This window comes from Diceros bicornis, chromosome 3 (genome assembly GCF_020826845.1).
Source record: "Diceros bicornis minor isolate mBicDic1 chromosome 3, mDicBic1.mat.cur, whole genome shotgun sequence".
NCBI classification, from domain to species: domain Eukaryota; kingdom Metazoa; phylum Chordata; class Mammalia; order Perissodactyla; family Rhinocerotidae; genus Diceros; species Diceros bicornis.
Window position 1 is genome coordinate 89465508 of NC_080742.1, and position 20155 is coordinate 89485662.

Genomic DNA, 20155 nt, shown 5'->3' on the forward strand with positions numbered 1-20155 from the left:
AAGTTTTCTACATTTAAATTTCTTTATAGGGTAATTGGCTGTTTGCATCAAAGTAATTCCAACATAGTGTGGGGTTTGTAATATATGTAAAAATGAAATGTATGACAATAGTAGCAAGAAAGGGAGGAGATAAATGGATAAATATCACACCCTGAAAGGTTTTTATAATCTGTAGGAAGTAGTACAGCATTGCTGGAAGGTAGACTGTGCAAATGGAGATGTAAACTACAGACCCTGGAGCCACCACTAAAATGACAAAACAGAGTCACAGCTAATAAGCCAACACTGGAGATAAAATTAATCATTACAAAAATGCTCAATTAATCCACAAGAAGGTAAAAAAGAAAGAAAAAGGAGCAAAGCAGAGATGCGACTAATAGAAAACTAATGGCAAGATGGTAGACCTGAGTGTAACCAGATAATAATCACATCCAACCTAAATAGTCTAAATGCCCTAATTAAAAAGTATAGACTATGATGTTGAATGAAAAAGGAAAAACAACTATATGCTAACTATCAAAAATACACTAGAAAGACTCAGATTGTAAAAAGTAAAAGGATGGAAAAGATGGACCATGCTAACACTCATCAAGAGAAAGCTGGAGTAGCAATATTAATATCAAATGAAGTAAATTTCAGAGCAGAGAAAATCGTCTGGGACAAAGCAGGTCACATCCTAATGATAAAAGGGCCAATCTATCAAGAGGACATAGCGATCACAAAGATTATGCATCTAAAAACAGAGCTTCAAATGCTGAAGCAAAACGAGTAGAACTGGAAGGAAAGATAGACAAATCCACAATTATAGTCTGACATTTCAACACATCTCAGTAATTGATTAAACAAGTTGACAAAAAAAAAAAAAAAAAAGAAATCAGTAAGGATATAGGAGTCATGAACAACATTATCAACTGACTTGACCTAATGGACGTTGATGGAATACTTCCCCCAACAGCAGCAGAAACATGGTCTCTTCCAGGGCACACTGACCATGTACCAGGATGGGCTGTAGACTCTGAGCATAAAATAAGTATCAATACATTTAAAAGAATTCAAGTCATGCAAAGTGTGTACTCCGACCACAGAGTGACTAAATTAGAAAGCAGAAAGATCTCTGGAAAAATCCCAAATATTTGGATAAAATAACAATATTCTAAATAGCACATGGCGAAAGAACAAATCAAAAGGGAAATTATAAAGGGTTTTTAACTGAATAAAAATGAGAATATGATGTATCAAAATTGGTAGGATGCTACTAAAGCCATACTTAGGGGGAAAACTGAACAATAGGAATAATCCCCTACTCATCCTGAGGCCAGCACTGCTATGGACCCAAATCTGACAAAGGTATTAGAAGAAGAGAAAACTACACAGCAATATCCCTCATGAATACAGATTCATAATCCTTTTAAAATCCAGTATATTGAATCCAACAGCATCTAAAAAGTATAAGACATCATGACCAAGGAGAGTTTATCTCAGTAAACTGCATTCAGTATAACACACAAAAAACTGTCAATGTAATTTACCACATCAAATACCAAAAAAAGAGAAATCATAAGATAATCCCTATAGATGCTCAAAAAACATTTGATAAAATCCAGTATCCATTCCTGATAAAAACTTTTAGCAAATTAGGAGTATTTAGAGACTTTGTTCCCTAATAAAGGGCATTTGTGAAAAACCTATGGTTAATAGAACATTTCGGCAAGTAGACTATAAGTTAAAAATGCATATTGTAACCCCTAGATCAAACACTAAAAGCAGCACAGAGAGGGGAAAAATAGTCTTTTCAACAAATGGTGCTGGAGAAATTGCATATCACATGGAAACATAATGGATCTCAATCCTCATCTCACTCCATGAACCAGGAGCGGGCAAACTAAGACCCGCGGGCCAGATTTGGCCTCAGCCTGTTTGTATACGGCCAAGAAGCCAACAGTGGTTTCCACATTATTAAATGGTTAAAAAAAAAATGAAAGAATAATGTTTCATGACATATGAAATTTATATGAAATTCAGATTTCAGTATCCATAAAGTTCTATTGGAACACAGTGGTGCTTATTCATTTACGTATTGCCTCTGGCTGCTTTTGCACTACGATGGCAGAGTTGGGTAGTTGGGACAGAGACTGCATGGTGCACAAAACCGAAAATATTTACTATCTGACCCTTTACAGGAAAAATATGTTGACCCTTGCCATAAACAAAAATTTATATGAGATGGATCACATTCTCAATGATCTATAAAACTTCTGAACTATACAGCTTCTGAAAGAAAACATAGCAAATCCTCTTTACGACCTTGGAGTAGACAAAGACTTCTTAAAGAGGACAAAAAATATACTAATCTTTAAAAAGTAAATTTTTCTTTACCAAAATTTTAAAAATTCTGTTCATCAAACGATATTAAGAAAATTATATAGATAGATAGATAGGTGAGAAAGGAAGTGTATCCATAATATAAAGAAGTCCTATAATCAAGGATAGAAAAGACAGGTAATTCAAACTAACAACTAGAATAAACAATGATGCACTGAAGCTTTAAAAAAAAAGACAAATAAATTTTTTAAAAAAGAGGAAAAGATTTGAGCACGCTGTTCAAAAAAGGAAGATATACAAGTAAGAATTTCCCTCTTAATGGAAATGATGGGTTTATTTCCCCAGCAGCTTGGATGATTTTTTGCTGATAGAACTCCACCCTCAGCCCTCTCCAAGAATTGCCTTTCCTTAAAGAGAGCTCTTTGCCCAAGATCCCAACCCCTCCCCAGAACAGCTGGCATCTAATGACTGGCTAGTATCCCCTTTCCTAGAACACTAATGGATGAGATTTAGAATTTTTATTGTCTTTTTGGAAAAATGTTTGCTTCATATCCCCCTCATGAACACATGCAAAGGGTGAGCTTGAGACACATAAATATCAAATCAGCAAGAGCTGTGCTGTCTCCTGGTCAATCTTGACTCCTAATGTAGATAGTACCCGCCTGCTTGGGCAGTGTCATTAGGGCTACTGCACACTTGCCATGTGAGGGCGCTGTGGATCCACTGAGTGAACCATTGATAGGCTTTGGGAGAGAGAGGGTTAAGGCAGAGACAGTCTTGGTTTGGTCCCTGAATCAGGGAGATTATTTGGTGAATCAGAGTTAGTGCTAGCATATGAAGGGTTGATCACAGTCTTCTCACATGAACTGACATGCAGGTGTGTTTGTCACAGCAGGGAGCCAGGAACTTCACCTTGCATGGAGTACGGCCCCTCTTGGAGCCTACATTTGGTGGAGAGTGTGATGAGGCTTCAGTGGGGCAGCCTGGATAATCCAAGCCAGGTAGAGAGAAAGGAGCACCTGCTCTGAGGACACTAGGGAAGCTGTGGGGGGATGGACCCTGCCCAGCCTAGCTCAGCACAGCCAGCTCCCCCTGCTCACTAGGCAGCTAGACAGAGAAGGGAAGGCCTGGATCAGCGGAGCCTGTTCAGGGGATGCAGGGTGCCTGCAGGATCCCACAAGGAGAGTGACATCCAAAGTGACATCACAGGCAAGCCCTCCAAAGGGAGAAAAGGGAGGAGCAAAACATCTGCTCTCCACCCAGGAGGCCAGAGCCCTGAGTAGGAGATGCCCCGTCTTGTCCTGCCTGAGTCCTCCAGGGTCACCTGGCTCCTCTGCTGTGTGGCCCTCTGTCTGCTGGGGGCAGGTGAGTCCTGAGTTCGGATGGGACATCCCTTGAACCCTTGACTTGCTGGAGTATCAGACTCCTTCCTGTACTAGGTCTCCAGCTTCTGTCTCCTTTCTCCACAGGTCCAGTGGATGCTGGGGTCATCCAGTCCCCAAGACATCTAATCAGAGGGAGAGGGGGAAAGGCTGTTCTGAAGTGTTATCCCAGCTCTGGACACAACAGAATTAGCTGGTTCCAGCAGGTTCTGGGGCAAGGTCCACAGTTCCTCGTTGAGTATTTTGAAAAGGTGCAGGGAGATAAAGGAAACATTCCTGATCGCTTCTCAGCTCAGCAGTTCAGTGACTACAGCTCTGAGCTGGACATGAGCTCCTTGGAGCTGGAAGACTCAGCCTTGTATGTCTGTGCCAGCAGCTCAGGCACAGCCCTCCAGAGTTACTGGCTCTCTCTACTGAAACCTTCTTGTCCCAGCCAAGGATGTGATGGTGGAGGGGAGGGGAGCTTATCCAAGTGCCAAGGTTGCTTCTAGTTCTTTTCTAACACTTCTCTCTGCCCTGCTGAGCTCAGCCAGCTCTCTCCTGAACATTTGGGCTCCGGATTACCTGATTGCTCTCCCATCTCTTCCATTACCTTCCAATTCCTAGCAAATGGCAGGAGTTCCTACTCTGTGCTGGAGTGCGGGTGAACTCTATGTGTTTTAATGCAAGATAGACATCAGTATGCCCACTTTATAGATGACCAGATCTCAGTATCCCATTTTATAGATAGGAAGCTGTAGCTCATGGGCTTCCCAAATATTTCATATTTAAAGTTTCAGAGGCAGGAGTCAAGCCTACATCTCCATGCCTTCAAGGTCAATGTTCCCCTAAAATTCCATGGTGTTCCCCTTGCCTTGGTCAATAAGATGTAGCAGAGCGCTGTCTCTGGCATTTCAAGACCAGCTGAGCTGTAGCGGGGAGGTCACCCATCATGGTGTATGGTTGCTATAGCTTATTGCCTGCCACCTTCTAGGACATATAACTTCAAGCCAGAGAATGTGTGTTTGTCCCGTTATGGTTTCATGTAGAGTGGGGCCATGTTTACCCCTAGTACAGGAGCTAAGGGACTAGGGGCATTTCCAGACTCTCAGAGGAATCAGCCAAGGAAAATAGAAGCCCTCTAGGAATTTCAAGCAGAATGGGAGTTAAAACAGAGAATTCGTGCTTCTAAACCATTGGAAGGCCTGGAGGAGGGAAGGTCTCCGAAAACTGCAGCTTGCTCTCAGGTCCACCATTTTCGATCAGAAAATTTGAATTGCTACTTCTGCCCAGGTCAAGAACTGCGGGAAACAGCTGAGAGTCACTGGTATTAAACGTGTGGTGTAGACATTTACAGCCTGCAGTTACAAGTTTATTGATGATCACAGACAGCTTTAATTCTACTCCTTTTAAGTGAACTTATAGAAAATTCCCTTAGTTAGTGCTCATTTTCTCTGGGCCATATACTTAAGTACAGTATTTCAGTTAATTTTCTTAAGAACCACATGATGTAGAAAAATTTATCCACATTAGAGTGAAAAACTGATTGTTAGAGAGTTTGAATAATTTGCTAAAGGAGGCACAGCTAACAAACATTGCACCTGGGACTCAAACAGGCCATCCTGACTGTCCCTTATACTTTAGATCATCCCACCCTCCTGCATTCAGTTAGAGGGAGACGTCTTCAGAATTGGAACACTGACCCAGAAGTCCCTTTCAGAAACCCTGGATCTGACACACATCATTTGCACAACATCTCTCACCTGGGTGGCTACACGCTGAAGAGGGTAGAGCTCTGACTTCAGAGACCTCAGTCTGTTCATATTCTGACACCCCTCAGGCTGGTGACTTGAAAAATATTTATCTGAGTTTTCCCATTTGTTAAGTGAGGCCAATAAAATGTGTGTTGCGGAGATTTTGCAAAAGCAAACAAAACAAATTGCCTAATACAAAGTATAGGCTCAAGAAATCTTAGTTCCCTATTAACTCTCTGACAAATCTCTGGTCTAGCACAATTGTTTACTATGTGCAATTCCGGATCAAAGGCAGGTGAGGATGACATTTGCCTGACTCACCTATGTTCCAGACACAAAGTCATCTGAAATACAAATACAGTCTGCTGATAATATATGATGGAAATTAACTACAAAGAGTTGCTTCTTAAAGGAAAATGAAAATGTGACCCATGACAGCACTTCCTGTTTGATATTAAGTCTCATATGCAAGAAAATGTGGTGCTTCCAGAAAGTTTTGGCTTCAGAGCAATTAGCGATCACACAAAAGATATGGTAGATGAAAGGACAGTTTCATTTGAAGAGGGACCAGCTTAGAGAAGTCTTTAGTGCCTTCCGTCACATCCTTGGGCCACCTCTGATTTCAGCCTCAGCTGAAGTGGACGGTTACATCCAGGTCTGTGTCTATTCACCTTGTGCTGACCGCCCCCCTCTCCCCCAATATGCATTCCAGGAGTCCCTCTGCTTTCTGGCACAGGGCTTTCTCTATGTCATAGGAGTCATCCTGGCCTGCACAGGAGGGCAGCCAGAGCTGCAGGGTGCTAACACTGCTGGTGGGAGAAAAGCTCCAGCCTCTGCATTCCACAGGTAATTCCAAAGGCATTCCATGCATTTCTCAGATGGTTCTAACGGAATCCATCTGTTGCCCTAGCACAACTTCAATGTTACACCTTCACCCTGCTTTTCTCTTTTCCTTTTTCATTCTCCTTGCTCTGTTACTCCTGCTTCCTGGGATCAGTTCCCAAATAAACTACTTGCACCTAAGTCCTGGTCTCAGATTTTGCCTCCGGGGGCAGCCTAAACTATGACAGTGAGAGAATAACGTGGCCATCGGAAGACCCTTCCCTGTGGAAGGGACAGCCATTTTTCTTTCATTCATATTGTCATTCATTCATTCAAAAAGTCTTATGATAACATACATGAACAAATTGTTTCCCAGTTCATTTTGGGTTATTTTGAATTCCCAACAGACTCACGTGGGTCTCTGCTCCCTTAAAGCTGTGAACATATTTGTAACTGTGCGGACTAGGGTTATGTTTACAGAAGCAGAGTTGGCCCTGACTCAGAAAACTATTTATTCCTTTCTTCATTCATTCAATGAACATATATTGGATGCAGGTGCAGAGTAGACCCGGGATTAGTGGGGCCTAAAGCTTATAAAAATTTAGGGTACATTTTCAAAAAGAGAACAGAATATTTTTTTTAAAGTCTTGGAAAGGTCTTGTGCAAGTGAGAAGGCCTGAAGTTATTCTTCACTGACTTCATGCTCAATCCGCCCTCCATGTGTAGCTACTGTTCCAGGTGCTTGGAAAACACCAGTGCAAAAGAAAAACAAAAACAAACAAAAGAACATAAAGCTTCGAGATTAGGTGTATGTTTTCTGCAGGATCAAATTTGTGACTCGATAATTAATAATTTAAAAATAAATTTAAAAAGAGATGTTCCTGGTAAGTGCTTATCTCCCTAAAGCAATTAGGATATTGTTAAGAATACTAACAGTATGGATACATCATACCTTATTATGAGAACAGTCCTCAGATCTCTGGGATTCCATGTACCCCTCCCCAGAGAATGTGAGTCCAAGCTGAAAAACTCCCCTTTTTTGCACTGACCCAACCATGGGCAGGAGTCTCCTTTGCTGTGTGGCTCTTGGTCTCCCGGAACTAAGTGAGTCCTGGGCGTAGATGGAAAAGCCCTTCTTGGGTTTGCCAGGGCCCAGTCCTGAGGCTTTCTATGTGGAGCTACATCAGCCTCCTTCTTGTCTCTGATTTCTGATTTGGTGTCCTTTCTCACTGCTGTGTGATTATAGGAATTACCCATCCAGATTACACCAAGATACGCAGTCACAGAAATAGGGAAGCCTCACATTGAGATATGACCTGTGGATAAAATAACAGTATGGACTGGTATTGACCAGTCCAAATTTATGATTCAATGAATGTTCTTCCATTTGGTGGGTGCAAGACCTTCTGAAGGGAGACAGAACATTTCCCTGTGACCCTGGAGGCATCAGACATGTGTACTTGTAGGTAAATATCTCATCCACATCACTAAGGAGCTTCCTCTCTTTTTCACAGAAAGCACAATATCAGGGCCTAAGTGGTCAGGTTCTCTCTGGCCACATCTGAAACAAAGGGAGGAATCTTGCCCATGAGAGCATAGAGACCTGAGCACAGATGGCAGGGCTCCCGTCAGTCAGTGAACTGTGAGACAACGTAAAACAATTCTCCAAATTCCAAAGATCCTCGCTTGATACTGAAAACTTTTTGGATGTCAAGTGGTCCTTTTAAATGAGAAGATCTCTGTAGACATTCAATTATCCAGAGTTTAGGCAGAGAGAAAAAACTAGTAAAAGGTTTTGGGGGGCAAATTTTGAGTAGAGAACTCACAAAAGTAACAGGACTGTCATGAGAATGTTTCTTGGTCAACAGAAATATTATGAAAAATTAGAACAGCACATAAATAAGGAACTGTATCATTATGGGAATAAAATATGCATAGAGGAACAAATTTCCTTACTAAACGTGAGGGGAATAGTGTATATAATTATAGGATTTCTTTGAAAAACAGACTTACAAATTATTCCCATTCCATTACACATTCAATTGTGTATGTATGTAAATAGTTGATTTGTTCCTATGGGAAAGGGGCGTGGCAGGTTAGCTCTGCAGCCCAAGCATTTGTTGGGGACACTGACATCACTGAGTCACCGAGAGCCCAAGTTCTATTTCCAAAAAACAGAGCTGAAAAACACAAGATTCTGCCCTGGATCTGAAATGGGCACCAGGATCTGCTTCTGTGTGGCTCTTTGTTTCACTTGTGGACAGGTGAGTACTGGTCACAGGTGGGTTCCTTCTCTGGGATTCCCAAGACCTTAAAGCAAGCCTTTCTCTTAGAGTGACATCAGGCTCTGCCCTTCTCTGTTACAGGACACATGGATGCTGGTGTTGGAATCACTCAGAGCCCACACAAGATCACAGGGACAGGGAAGAGGGTGACTCTAAGATGTCACCAGACTCAGAACCATGACTATATGTATGGATATCAACAAGAACTGGGACATGGGCTGATGCTGCTCCATCATTCAAATGGTTGTTGGCAGCACTGACAAAGGAGAAGCCCCCTATGGGTACAGTGTCTCTAGATCAAATACAGAGGATCCCCCCTCACGCTGGAGTCTGCTACTCCCTCCCAGACATCTGCGTACTTCTACGCCCACAGTCACTCCACAGCGCTGCACAGCCGCCTCCTCTCAGCACATAAAGGGTAGTTAGAAAGACTGAGGCTGCCTTGCACTCATGAGACCTGGCCCAAACCCCAGGAAGCCCCTGCCTCCACAGGAGTCACAGAGCTCTTGCCAGCATGGGCCCTTCCAGTAGTGGGCGATATGACCCTCAGTGCGGAAGTCCACACCTACGCCAGTCTCAGCCTGACCAGAGGTCACCCCAACATCCTTAGCTGCCTGGTTCTCTCTTCTGCAGCTCTCTATTTTTGCTTACAGAAAGGAAAATGCATCTTTAGTGAGATACATGAAGATTCCCTTGACAATCTAAAACCCCCACATTCTTCTCTCCACTGTGGGCTTCAGTGACTTCCTCATCTCATCCTTTCCCCACCTCTACTACCCTCAACTTACTGTCATGAACCTTCACTCAGATGGTCTCTGCTACTGGCAGCCTTTCTTCTCTGAGGCAATAGCCCTACAAGGTCCTAAAATGTTTGCCCTCCATCTGTCTCTTCACCATCATCTTGCACAAGTCCCGCTGGCTCTCTCTGCTCCAGCTGCACTCATCTACATTTGGTTAGTTCCTCGTATGTGCCGTGTTCTTTCCACCCTAGGGGTCTGTTTTATAGGCTATTTCTTCTGCAGTGAACATACGTCCCTCCCTCTTATTTCTAGATCTCTACTTCATTCCTTACATGAAAATATATTTCAGGTATACTTATTCTTAATTGTGAAAAGTAAAACTTAAATTTTGCTAAAAGAACTTAAAAATATTTTTAGGCATTCATTTGAGGAAGGATTTTGTTTTTTTTCATGAGGAAAATTAGCCCTGAGCTAACATCTACTGCCAATCCTCCTCTTTTTGCTGAGGAAGATTGGCCCTGGGCTAACATCTGTGCCCATCTTCCTCTACTTTATATGTGGGACGCCTGCCACAGCATGGCTTGATGAGCGGTGCCTAGGTCCACACCTGGGATCTGAACCTACGAACCCCAGGCCAATGAAGCGGAGCACTCAAGCTTAACCACTATGCCATCGGGCCAGCCCCTGAGGAAGGATTTTTTTTTTTTTAGTGGAGACACTAACACAAACCACAAAGAAAAAAACATTTAAAATTTCAGTTGCATTAGATTAAACTCTTGTACATCAAAACACACCAAAAAAATGAAAAGGTAAGTCGTGGACTGGGAAAACACATGATGAATGCAGACTAATGATAAAGAATCAGAGTGACAGAGACCATTTGTGCTCACCAAATCCCCATGGCTCCTCTGAGATTCCCAGACTCACTTACAGTTGGAGGGCTGGGAACCCATGATCGGGGCCTGACAATGGGATGTGGGCGAAAATTATGTAAGCCAGTTCCATGCCTTGGCTTTAAAAATACCCTGTGAGGGCCAGCCCCGGGGCTTAGTGGTTAGGTGCGTGCGCTCCGCTACTGGCGGCCCCGGGTTCGGATCTGGACGCGCACCCTCGCACCACTTCTCTAGCCATGCTGAGGCCGCATCCCACATATGGCAACTAGAAGGTTGTGCAACTATGACATACAACTATCTACTGGGGCTTCGGGGGGAAAAAAAGGAGGAGGATTGGCAATAGATGTTAGCTCAGAGCCAGTCTTTCTCAGCAAAAAGAGGAGGATTAGCATGGATGTTAGCTCAGGGCTGATCTTCCTCACACACACACAAAAAAAACTTAAAAAAAAAATACCCTGTGACACGGTGTTGGGGGCCCTTGTTATCCTCCCACGTTTGGAGATGCTCTAGAAGGACTCCTGGGATATGGCATGTAGTTGTAGTCATGGTTAAGATTTATTAGTGACACAGTAAATATTCATGGCAGATCATAAGGGAAAAAGACACAGTTGGAGTCTGGAGGAATCCACATACAGGCTTCCTTATGCTCTTTTCCTCCCAGGAGGGTCACATGGAGCTAACACTTCCCCCAGCAACAGAAATGCAGCAGCACGGGTGCAATGTTTCTGCCATGGGAGCCATTAGGGTCTTGGTGCCTATGTTTTTATTAGGAGCTGATCACACAGGCACACACTGCCCACCACCTATTAAAAATCTAGGCTCCTGGAAGGAAAGTCGAGTTCAGCATAAACCATGTGGTTTGCACTTTTGAGAGTGAACTATTAGTAACTGGTGATCTCCCAGACAGAAATATTTTACTCTATGTGATAGTAAGCAAAATTGGCCAGGCCCTCTCTCTTGAAAAAAGTTAATGAGGAGGACTCTCAAGGGGAAATAAATTAGATCATGTACACACAACATAATTATTTTAAAGGCTTACAGGACAAGTAACAGAACTCTTGTGCCTAAAACACTATGTCACAGGGAATTTAAATTTGCTAAGAGAATGGATGAGACATTATAGTGGTTTGAAGTTATTCTTCCTTCTTACCATTAGGATAGGAACAAAGGAAGAATATTTACTGTAGAAAGTTCTTATATGGTTCTTACTACGTATTGGGCATTCCACTAAAAGCTGAAAACATTCAATTAGTACCCCATTTTATACACAAGGAAATTGAAGAAGACAAAAATTATGTAATTTTCCAAAAGTCATATACCTAATAAATGGTGGAAAGGGGATTTAAATACAAGAAATTTGGGACCAGATTCTTTTTAACCATTTACAAACCATTGCAAACAAAGTTAAAAATACTGGCTCACTAAACTGGAGGAAGAAAGAGATTTCCTTAGGAGAAGAGCTAAAGTCTTAGAAGACTTAGTATTCTCATGAGAAAGGAAATGGAGGGCCTCAAGGCCAGGAAAGACAGATTTAAAGGGAAGAGGAAATACATTTGGGTTCAATTGATCTCAACAAAGTTACTAGAAGAGAGATGTATTCTTAGTTGTTACTAAGGAAGAGAAGATAAATGGGCCCAAAGACGCCTCATGGAGAAAAAAAAATGCAGGATCTCAGAGGGCACATTGGAAGGACTCCCCAGAGGAAGATGGAATGGCTCTCAAAGTCACAGCTGTGTGAAAGGTCTCATACAATCTGGACAGTTTTGACAGGGATGCCTGGAAAGATCAGGTGAACATATTCAAATATTACATGAGCTGCAGCTATAGCCCGTGCCTTAAAGGAGCATGACTATTAAATATATAAATATATTTTAAATACATCGATACAGTTATGACTCTTAGGAAGGCTTAGGAAAAATGGAGCTATTAAAGTAGAAGCAGGAGAAACAATGAGAATATCTTGTAGATGAGATTGCTCAGAAGACGAAATTGAAGATATGCAGTATTTGTTTTAAAAGTGCTTGTTTCAGAAGACCCAGACGTTGTTAATTTCACATCTCTCACTAGGGAAGATCACAGAGAGGAAATATGGAAGAATATATTAGATTAGTGACTTGGGCCAGGATGCAAACATAAGAATGAATAAGATATTCAAGTCTAGTGATTATTGCTAGCACTACTTGTGTTTGAGGATGAATGGGATGAATTGCAAAAGCATTATAAACATCTGGAATTTCAACTTAATCTTTCTCAAAGGGTTAGGTAATAGAAGAGGGAAATGAAATGATTAAATTTTTTATCATTCTTGTAGAAATAAAAAGCTGTAATAGAAATAAATACTATTCAAAGCCTGGAATATCCTCGATTTGACAAAAGAGAGTGAAATGGTGAAAAAACAATGATGACAGATTGGACTCTCCTAGGAACTTACTAGTAATTTTATAAGGGAAGTGGTACATACTCAAATTTGGGGCATCGCTGGATGTTGGCATTTTACTATATTATTGGTAGTTCATTATGATGTAATTTAATTATGTCATTGATCCTCTATTTTGTCATAATGGTAAATATGATGGACAGATTAGGGAGAAAAAGGAATGGAAAGCTTATTCTAAGTTTTTCAGCCAGCGTGGCCTTGGAGTTATTTAATGACTATACTATTTAATGTTCTCTGAGGTCCAACTTAACTGCCCAGCTGTGGTACCAGGAGTGCATCCAAAGGAGCAGTAATTGACACTGAGGGAGAGCCTCAAGGTGAGAGCAGCACTGTGCTAACAGACAGCTTCTCTCTTGCTGATCACAGGCACAATAGCTGAGCTCACAGTGTTAAAAGAACACAAATCCTGAGAATCTTAGGGAAAACATTTATTGCCACTCTCCTTTGTGGGAGCTTCTCTGGAGCAATGTTCCTGCCCAGTCTCCCTTCCCTTCAGTCTTCTCTGTGGTCGGAGAACTGAGCTATCTGATTCGTGATTTTTGAAAGGCGCAGCTGGGCATGCTCAGATCAGACTCTCCCACTTCTATCTTTCTATTTGTCGGCCTGTGGAGAAGATGCTGTCTTTTCTCCTGCCTCAGAATTATAGTAAAATTAGTGAGAAGACCCTATTCTGTAGGGAAGTCTGGCTGCTAGGGAAAAGGGTAGTCAGGGGGATTGCACATTCAATTCAGGGAATGCTAGCTAGCCCACGTAGCTGCAGCTTTTAGTTCCGCCATTAGCAGCACTGAAGCTGCCATTTGGATTTCAGTTTGTCTAACTTCAATATCTCTCTCTCAAGTGTTTTCAGTCTTAGAAAGAGGGGTTGTTATTTTTGAACCCCTAAAACATCAACAACTATAATCCTCCCATTGACTCTGTACAGATGTAATGCAGCACAGTTCACTTTGGGTCTTAACACAGAACTCATTGACCTGCCCCATTGGCGACCAGGGGACACTGTGGTTCCACCACCACTCAGTGCCTCTGGGAGTAACTGAGAGAGCTACAGGGCAGTGGGGCTTAGTGAGAAGATCTGGCTTGGTAGCTGAATCATGAACCTGATTTGCAGACACTGAGCAAGTGTTGGAGAAAGAAGGGTAGCGCACAAAGACTTCTATTCTTGGGCAAATGGGTTAAGACTAATAGTGAGCATGGGATTTTGGGGAAGCCTGGGATGGTTGCCATGCAAAGGGGCCACTAATACACACAATAATGGAACCGCACAGTCCCAATTAAAGTAGTTTTTGTGTGTGCTGTGGGAAAAACATACAAGTGGAAAGGCAAAGAGCACACATGATTCCCATTCCCCTCCATCATCCAACCCAAGTCTCAGTAACCCACAGAGATGTGTGTTTGGTCGGTCATAGGTAGACTGAAAGATCATGGCAATATTCTAATAGAATGGGACCCTGACCCATAATGCTCTACGTATTCAGTGGGACAGGAGGGCAGGGCAGGGTCCATCTCTGTGCCTACGTAATAATGGAAGCCCCTTCCTGGTGGAAGATAGAAAAGAATATCTTGTTGTTCTCTAAGTTAATGCAGATCATTGTGTCAGTTCTCTGCTAAGTTACCGAAAAGATTTAGGAAATGAGCCTCCAAGGCCATCTGTCTAGGCTCTGTGGGCACCTTGAAGTCTGCACAGAAGTGGGGAGAGGGAGCTGGTTGGGTTGAACTGTGTGTCCTGATACTTGGCTTCTCAGTTTCTTCACCTGCTCACCTCCAGTCATCATTTCCTCTAACCCATCTCAGATACTCACTTCCACTCTCATATTCTAGACTTGTAATTATAAATAATTTGACCAACTCCAAAATCACTCTCTCAAACATCCTATTCTCTCCCACAAACTTCTCTCTTTCTGTTTCTGGTACTACCTTCCCCAATCCTTCAACCCCATTAGGAACCCTAACATTTTATACTTTACTTTTCGCCTTCTATCATAATAATTCTTTTCCTACTTGGAAAAAAAAAGGTGTCTACTCTCTGCCTCTTTGAGTGGTACAGAGAACCTAAAAGATTCCTTACTCTTATCAAGCAGTATTATAACCACAGAGAACGTCTTGAGGTCTGTAAGGCCATCTGAGTTGGAAGGAAGTTGGATGCTTTTCTTTTATTAAAAGAATTTGTTATTTTTTAATTGAGTTTGTTGGTTTCATCCATGAATCATGATTAACCTTTAGATGACTACAAAAGCACTAACAAAAGTATAAACCTAGGATGTATGATCTGATTTCATTTATGTTTATTATGGTTCACTTCACAGGCATAGAGAAGTAAAAAAAACCCAGACAGGTATATTTGTTTATCCATTCATGGGGTTGATCAAGATAAACTGTCAAAGGGGAAACAATTTGCAGAATAATGCCTAGTATATAAGATTGTTTAAGAAAAATTAAATGAATAGAAGTCCCTATTTAAGTTCATATATACTTTTATATGTTTATGTAAGGAAGGAGAAAATAGTAAAAATTATCGTTGGTTATTTGTGAAGAAGGAGGGGATAGAGGCAGAGCAGAAAGAAGAGGATTACTCTCATCTTAGTCTGTTTTCCTTTTTACATTTGAAACACCCCCCACCTCCAAAATTTAAAGAAAAAGCACAATATATAGGTAATCTACAAAAATAAAAAGAAATTCACCAATTAGAAGGAAAAAAGAGAGCTTGTAGGCAGACTGTTAAGGGAAAACTGAAGCTATAATGACCTATAAGGCTATAGGCCTTTCAGGGAAAGCTGAGGTTTTAATGTCCATGTGATAGAGATGACCAAGAGCTATAATTACATCTCCTGTGTTAATCCTGGAACCTCAAAATGTTCACAGACTTCATAGACTAAAAGTATTACAACCCAGAGACTCAGAATGCAGTTAGGAAACTACAGGTTTGGTCAGGCCTTTGGGTGATAGATAAAAGGGAAAAGTGAGCAGAGAGAAATTGAAATTCCAGGCTGTGTCTCGTACGTGTGTGGAATGAAATTATACACCCCTTGTGTGGAATGGAAGCCATGTGCTTAGAAACTGACAAAAAGGTTTATAACCATTGAAATCCTTGGATACCCCAACATTAAGAAATTCAGAATGGCTCTGGAGTGGATGTCTGCTTCCAACCAAGATAGATTAACAGGAATATGCAACATCAGTTGTTGAGCCATTAAAAATCAAGCAAGAAATGATGGTGACCCCTGAGAGATGGGATACAACCAGGCTGAGCACTATGACTATCCTACCTCACCACCTGGAGGGAGTTTCCAGGGTGTGGCCCAGGAGGGCAACCCCAGCAGAGCCTGGTGAGCTCACTGAGTTCAGAATCAGAGTTGGGAATACAAGCAGGTGAAAGCAGCTAGGTTCACGGGGCAGAGAACTGGAGAGGAGATTGCCACACACAGAGAGTTCTGGAGCTCTGCACAGGGTTTCCCATGACTCTGCAGCTGAGTTCTAATCCGCACACATGTGAGGAAACTACCTGAATTTGGAGAAAGATCCACTCAAAAAGATTAGAGGAAACAATGCCCAGAGCTCACAAAGGGCTGGGAGTAATGCTGTTTCTTCCAGGCAGAATGGAAAACAATAATTCCTGGGGCAATCAGTAGAGTTTTCAGACTCTTTTAGCGTCAATATTAAAGCAAAACCAGCCCTAAGCTAAGTGTTGTTCTGAGCCCATCTGGCACAGCTTAAAAGCAACACCCCAAAAACCAAACTGGTTCTAAGTAATTTAATTGAATCCCAGAGCAAAGCTCAAGAATATTTACAGGATACAAGAATATCCCTTTGGAGATACTAGTATGAAGTTATGTTTATTTTAATACAGAGATAAATAGATACAGACATAAATACATGTATGTGTGTATCACGGGTTGGGATACATGCATATATTTCCCAGCTCTGTCCACTGAGAGGACCTAGGAGCAGTGACACCTCAGTAGTAACTAGCACACCAGGTCTTAGTTTCCAAATATATTGTCCGGTTAAAGGAACGATAGCTAATTTTAGGACTCTGGCAGGGAAAATACAAAGTAAGCATGGAGCAAGAAGTGCTTAAAAAAAAGTAAAAAAAAATTAAAAGGACACAGGAACCAATGTGAAAGAGCTCTCATTTGGGATAATTTGAACAACAAAATAAATAATGATAATACTGGTTAATAATTCAAAGAATAAAGAAAATCAATAGGTTCATGCTGATAATTAAATGGTTAAATAGATAAAGAAGATAGAAGGACCAAGTCTCTCTTACTGAAAAATTCCAAATAATAAATGCAGAAGGAATGGAGGGAAATAGAAAAATCACCATCAGAACACCACTGTACTATTTGCTGCAGGCAAAACCCACTGAAGTGAGTGAAGAAATGGAATATTTTCATAACCATCAAGTATCATCCCAAAATATTAATTCATGTCATGTTTTATCTTATGTCTACGCATTCTTTGATATCCCTCCCTTCAGGAAGTGGAACTTAATTCTCCTCCACTTGAGTATAGGCTGGACTTAGAGGCTTGCCTCTAATGAGTGCAGTAGAGAAATGAAAACAGTAACCAAGTGATTAAAGTTAATCAACACTAAGGGGAGAATCTGTTTCTTGCCTCTTCCTGCCTCTGGTAGCTGCCAGGACTCCTTGGCTTATGGCTGCATCACTTCAATGTCTGCCTCCAAGGTCACACTGCTTTTTCCACTTCTGTCTGTGTCAGTTTCCCTCTGCCTCCCTCTTATAAGGGTACATGTAATTGCATTAGGGCCCACCTGGATAATCTGGAATAATCTCCCCATCTCAAGGTCCTTAATAACATCTGTAAAGCGCATTTTTGTCAAATAGTGCACCATTCACAGTTTCCAGGGGTGGGGACATGGATATCTCTGTGTGGGGCATGGGGGTCGTTATTCAGCCTACCACACCATGCAAAATATTTTGCTGATCAGTTTAGAAATTTTCATAGGTATCACTTTCCTGTAACACTGATGAATCAACTTTAGTCCTTTGTATGTAAATCTGTAACTGGCATTCTTTTCAGTGTTAAGCTTCCATGTCTGTCCCCTCACAGAAACTAGCTATGATGGAGTCTGTGTGACCCCAGGGTGCTTGGGCGCTCTGTGCAAAGAAGACTGAAGAGGGAGCCTCTGCCTCACAGAAGCATGAGAGAAGCTCTGGTGGTAGACTTCTGCACTACGGGCTTCTGCTCAGCCTACCTTGCCCCACCTGCTCTTTAGGAAGCAGTGGAGTGGAAGAAGGAGAAGGAGAAGGAGAAGGGGAGAGGGGAGGGGAAGGAGAAGGAGAAGAAGAGGAAGAGGAAGAAGAAGGAGAAGGGGAAGAAGAAGGAGCAGCGGCTGAGTCTCAGTCTATCAGAGTGCTTCAAGCCTGGGGAACAGGCACAACTAACAGCAGCACCACAAATTGGCTTAGTAGGGACCTGGTGACCTAAAGCTGGAGAATCTCTGTCCCACGAGCTGTAAAGAGAGTACAGAGTTCCTCTCTACCCTTCACGCAACTTTCCATACTATTACCATCATGCATAACCAGGAGACGTTGGTCAAAACTAAGAATTTAACATTGGTGCGTCTAAACACAAGCTATCCTCAGAGTTCCCTAGTTTTTCTACTAAGGTCCCTTTTCTGTTCCAGGATCTAATCTAGGGTACCACATAGCATTTAGATGTCACGTCTTCTTAGTCTCCTCCAATCCATGACGGTTCTTCAGTCTTCCCTTGTTTTTAATGATTTTGACACTTTTGAAGATTACTGATCAAGTATTTAGTATAAGATTCTTCAAATTGGGTTTATCTGATGCTTTCTAATGATTAGAATGGGGTTATCAATTTTTGGAAAGAATACCACAGAGGTGCAATGGCATCATAACAGCAAAACGTTGCAATATTCCATCATGACAGGGAGCACATGAGGTTAACATGGCGTTATTAATCAGAGAAATATACTTTCCTTAGTGTGATTTATACTGGTAGTTTACATTTCCATGATTTTGTGTAGAAACTCCTTATCTACTATCAGAAACTCCCTAAGACACACGAGCTGCTGTTATAAAGGTTTTAATGAGTTATGGATAAGCAAAATTCATAAAAAGTATTCAGTTACAAAACATCGCCATCTGGACTTGAGATAATTTCATCTGGTTTATATCCATGGAGATTCACTCAGGGTGGAATTTTCCTCTCTGAGGGCATCTTCTAAGAGGTGCTGGTCACTGACCAGAGCTCATTGGCACAACGAGAGCCGGTCAATGTCAAATGCAGCCAGATCAGGGATCCCTTCTCAGAGGTACTTGATGGGGCTGTTGCCTTTGGATTCGAAAGTCAAGAAATAGATTACATTAGAATATCTATATTCGCTCTATATAGTGCACTATTTGAAATTGAATAACAATTAAGTCAAATGTAAACATTTAAAGAAATTTGGATTGGAAGTAAACTAAGTCAGAAGAAGCAAATGGAAGATGCTGGTTCTGGAACTGAGTCCTTCTCAGATTCTATTTTCCTAAGTCCTTCTGCTTATTTTGTTATCATACATTAATCCAGACTGGCCTCTCCTTCCTGGCATCCTAAGTGTAGAGGGTTAGAAATTTTTATTTCCTACTTGGCCATCAAAGAAAAACTTAGTGAAATATAGTCATTTATCTACACATACATTTATTCATATATGGGAAAATGGGCATTATATTATTATCAATGAACAGAGGCAAAAATAGGATTTCTAAAAGAGAGATGATAGAAGAGAAAGAAACAAACTCTCCAGCAGTCTGGGAACAGTGAGTATTGTTTTCTTTATTTTGGGGTAAGCTCATCAGGGGGCGCCTTGCAGAGCCCTGTCTGAATGGTCTGCCTTGCAAGCTGTCTGGGGTCATCAAACAAAAACAACTTCAGTTAGTTGTGAATAATCCAATAATCTCGGGAGTCCGTATGCAGGAAGAAAGACAGGCTGTCTCTGTGTAACCTCTGCAGGGTTCCTTCAACACCCCCACCTCACCTGGGCCAGGTTTGCACCATTTCCTTCATCATTAGAATCTGCTCAAAGGCAAAATATTTCCTTTATGACCACCTTTTTTTCTTTCTTACATTGCAAAATCCCAAATCAGCTAGGGTTGGGGTTGTGTGTGTGTTTTGTCCCTCTGGTAAATAAAAGAAAAGAAAACAAAACAAAAACAGTGCAACAGACACTGGTGCAATAGTTCCTAATTTAAACACATCTCAGGACTTGTGCATCATGGCAGAGACAAAATCTTGGTTACCACCCAGTAGGCCACACGGGGGCGCTGTGGAACTGCAGAGCTGCAAAAGTTTCTGGGGCAAAGCTAGGGCTCTGGGAATAGGAGGGTTAAGAAACAGCCTTGCTGGTGCTTTGATCCCTGAGAAGGCTTACTAGTAGAGGCACTAATTTGCAGCTGTGTTGTCCCAGCCTGGAGCCATGAACTCCAGCTATGCAGTGGTGAGGGAGTCTCTCTGAGCTTGCAAAGGAAAGTGAAGTGTGTGGGGCTGGGAGGAGGCAGCCTGCATGCCCCGGGCAG

At 41.9% G+C, this 20155-nt stretch overlaps 1 gene segment (V, D, J or C); it reads left to right on the top strand.

Annotated features, from left to right (window-relative positions):
* Positions 1 to 3608: 3608 nt before the first annotated feature.
* On the top strand, positions 3609 to 4195 carry LOC131400187 (T cell receptor beta variable 5-5-like). The segment is given in 2 exon segments: positions 3609 to 3687; positions 3792 to 4195. Coding segments are annotated over 2 exon segments (483 nt in total).
* Positions 4196 to 20155: the final 15960 nt, after the last annotated feature.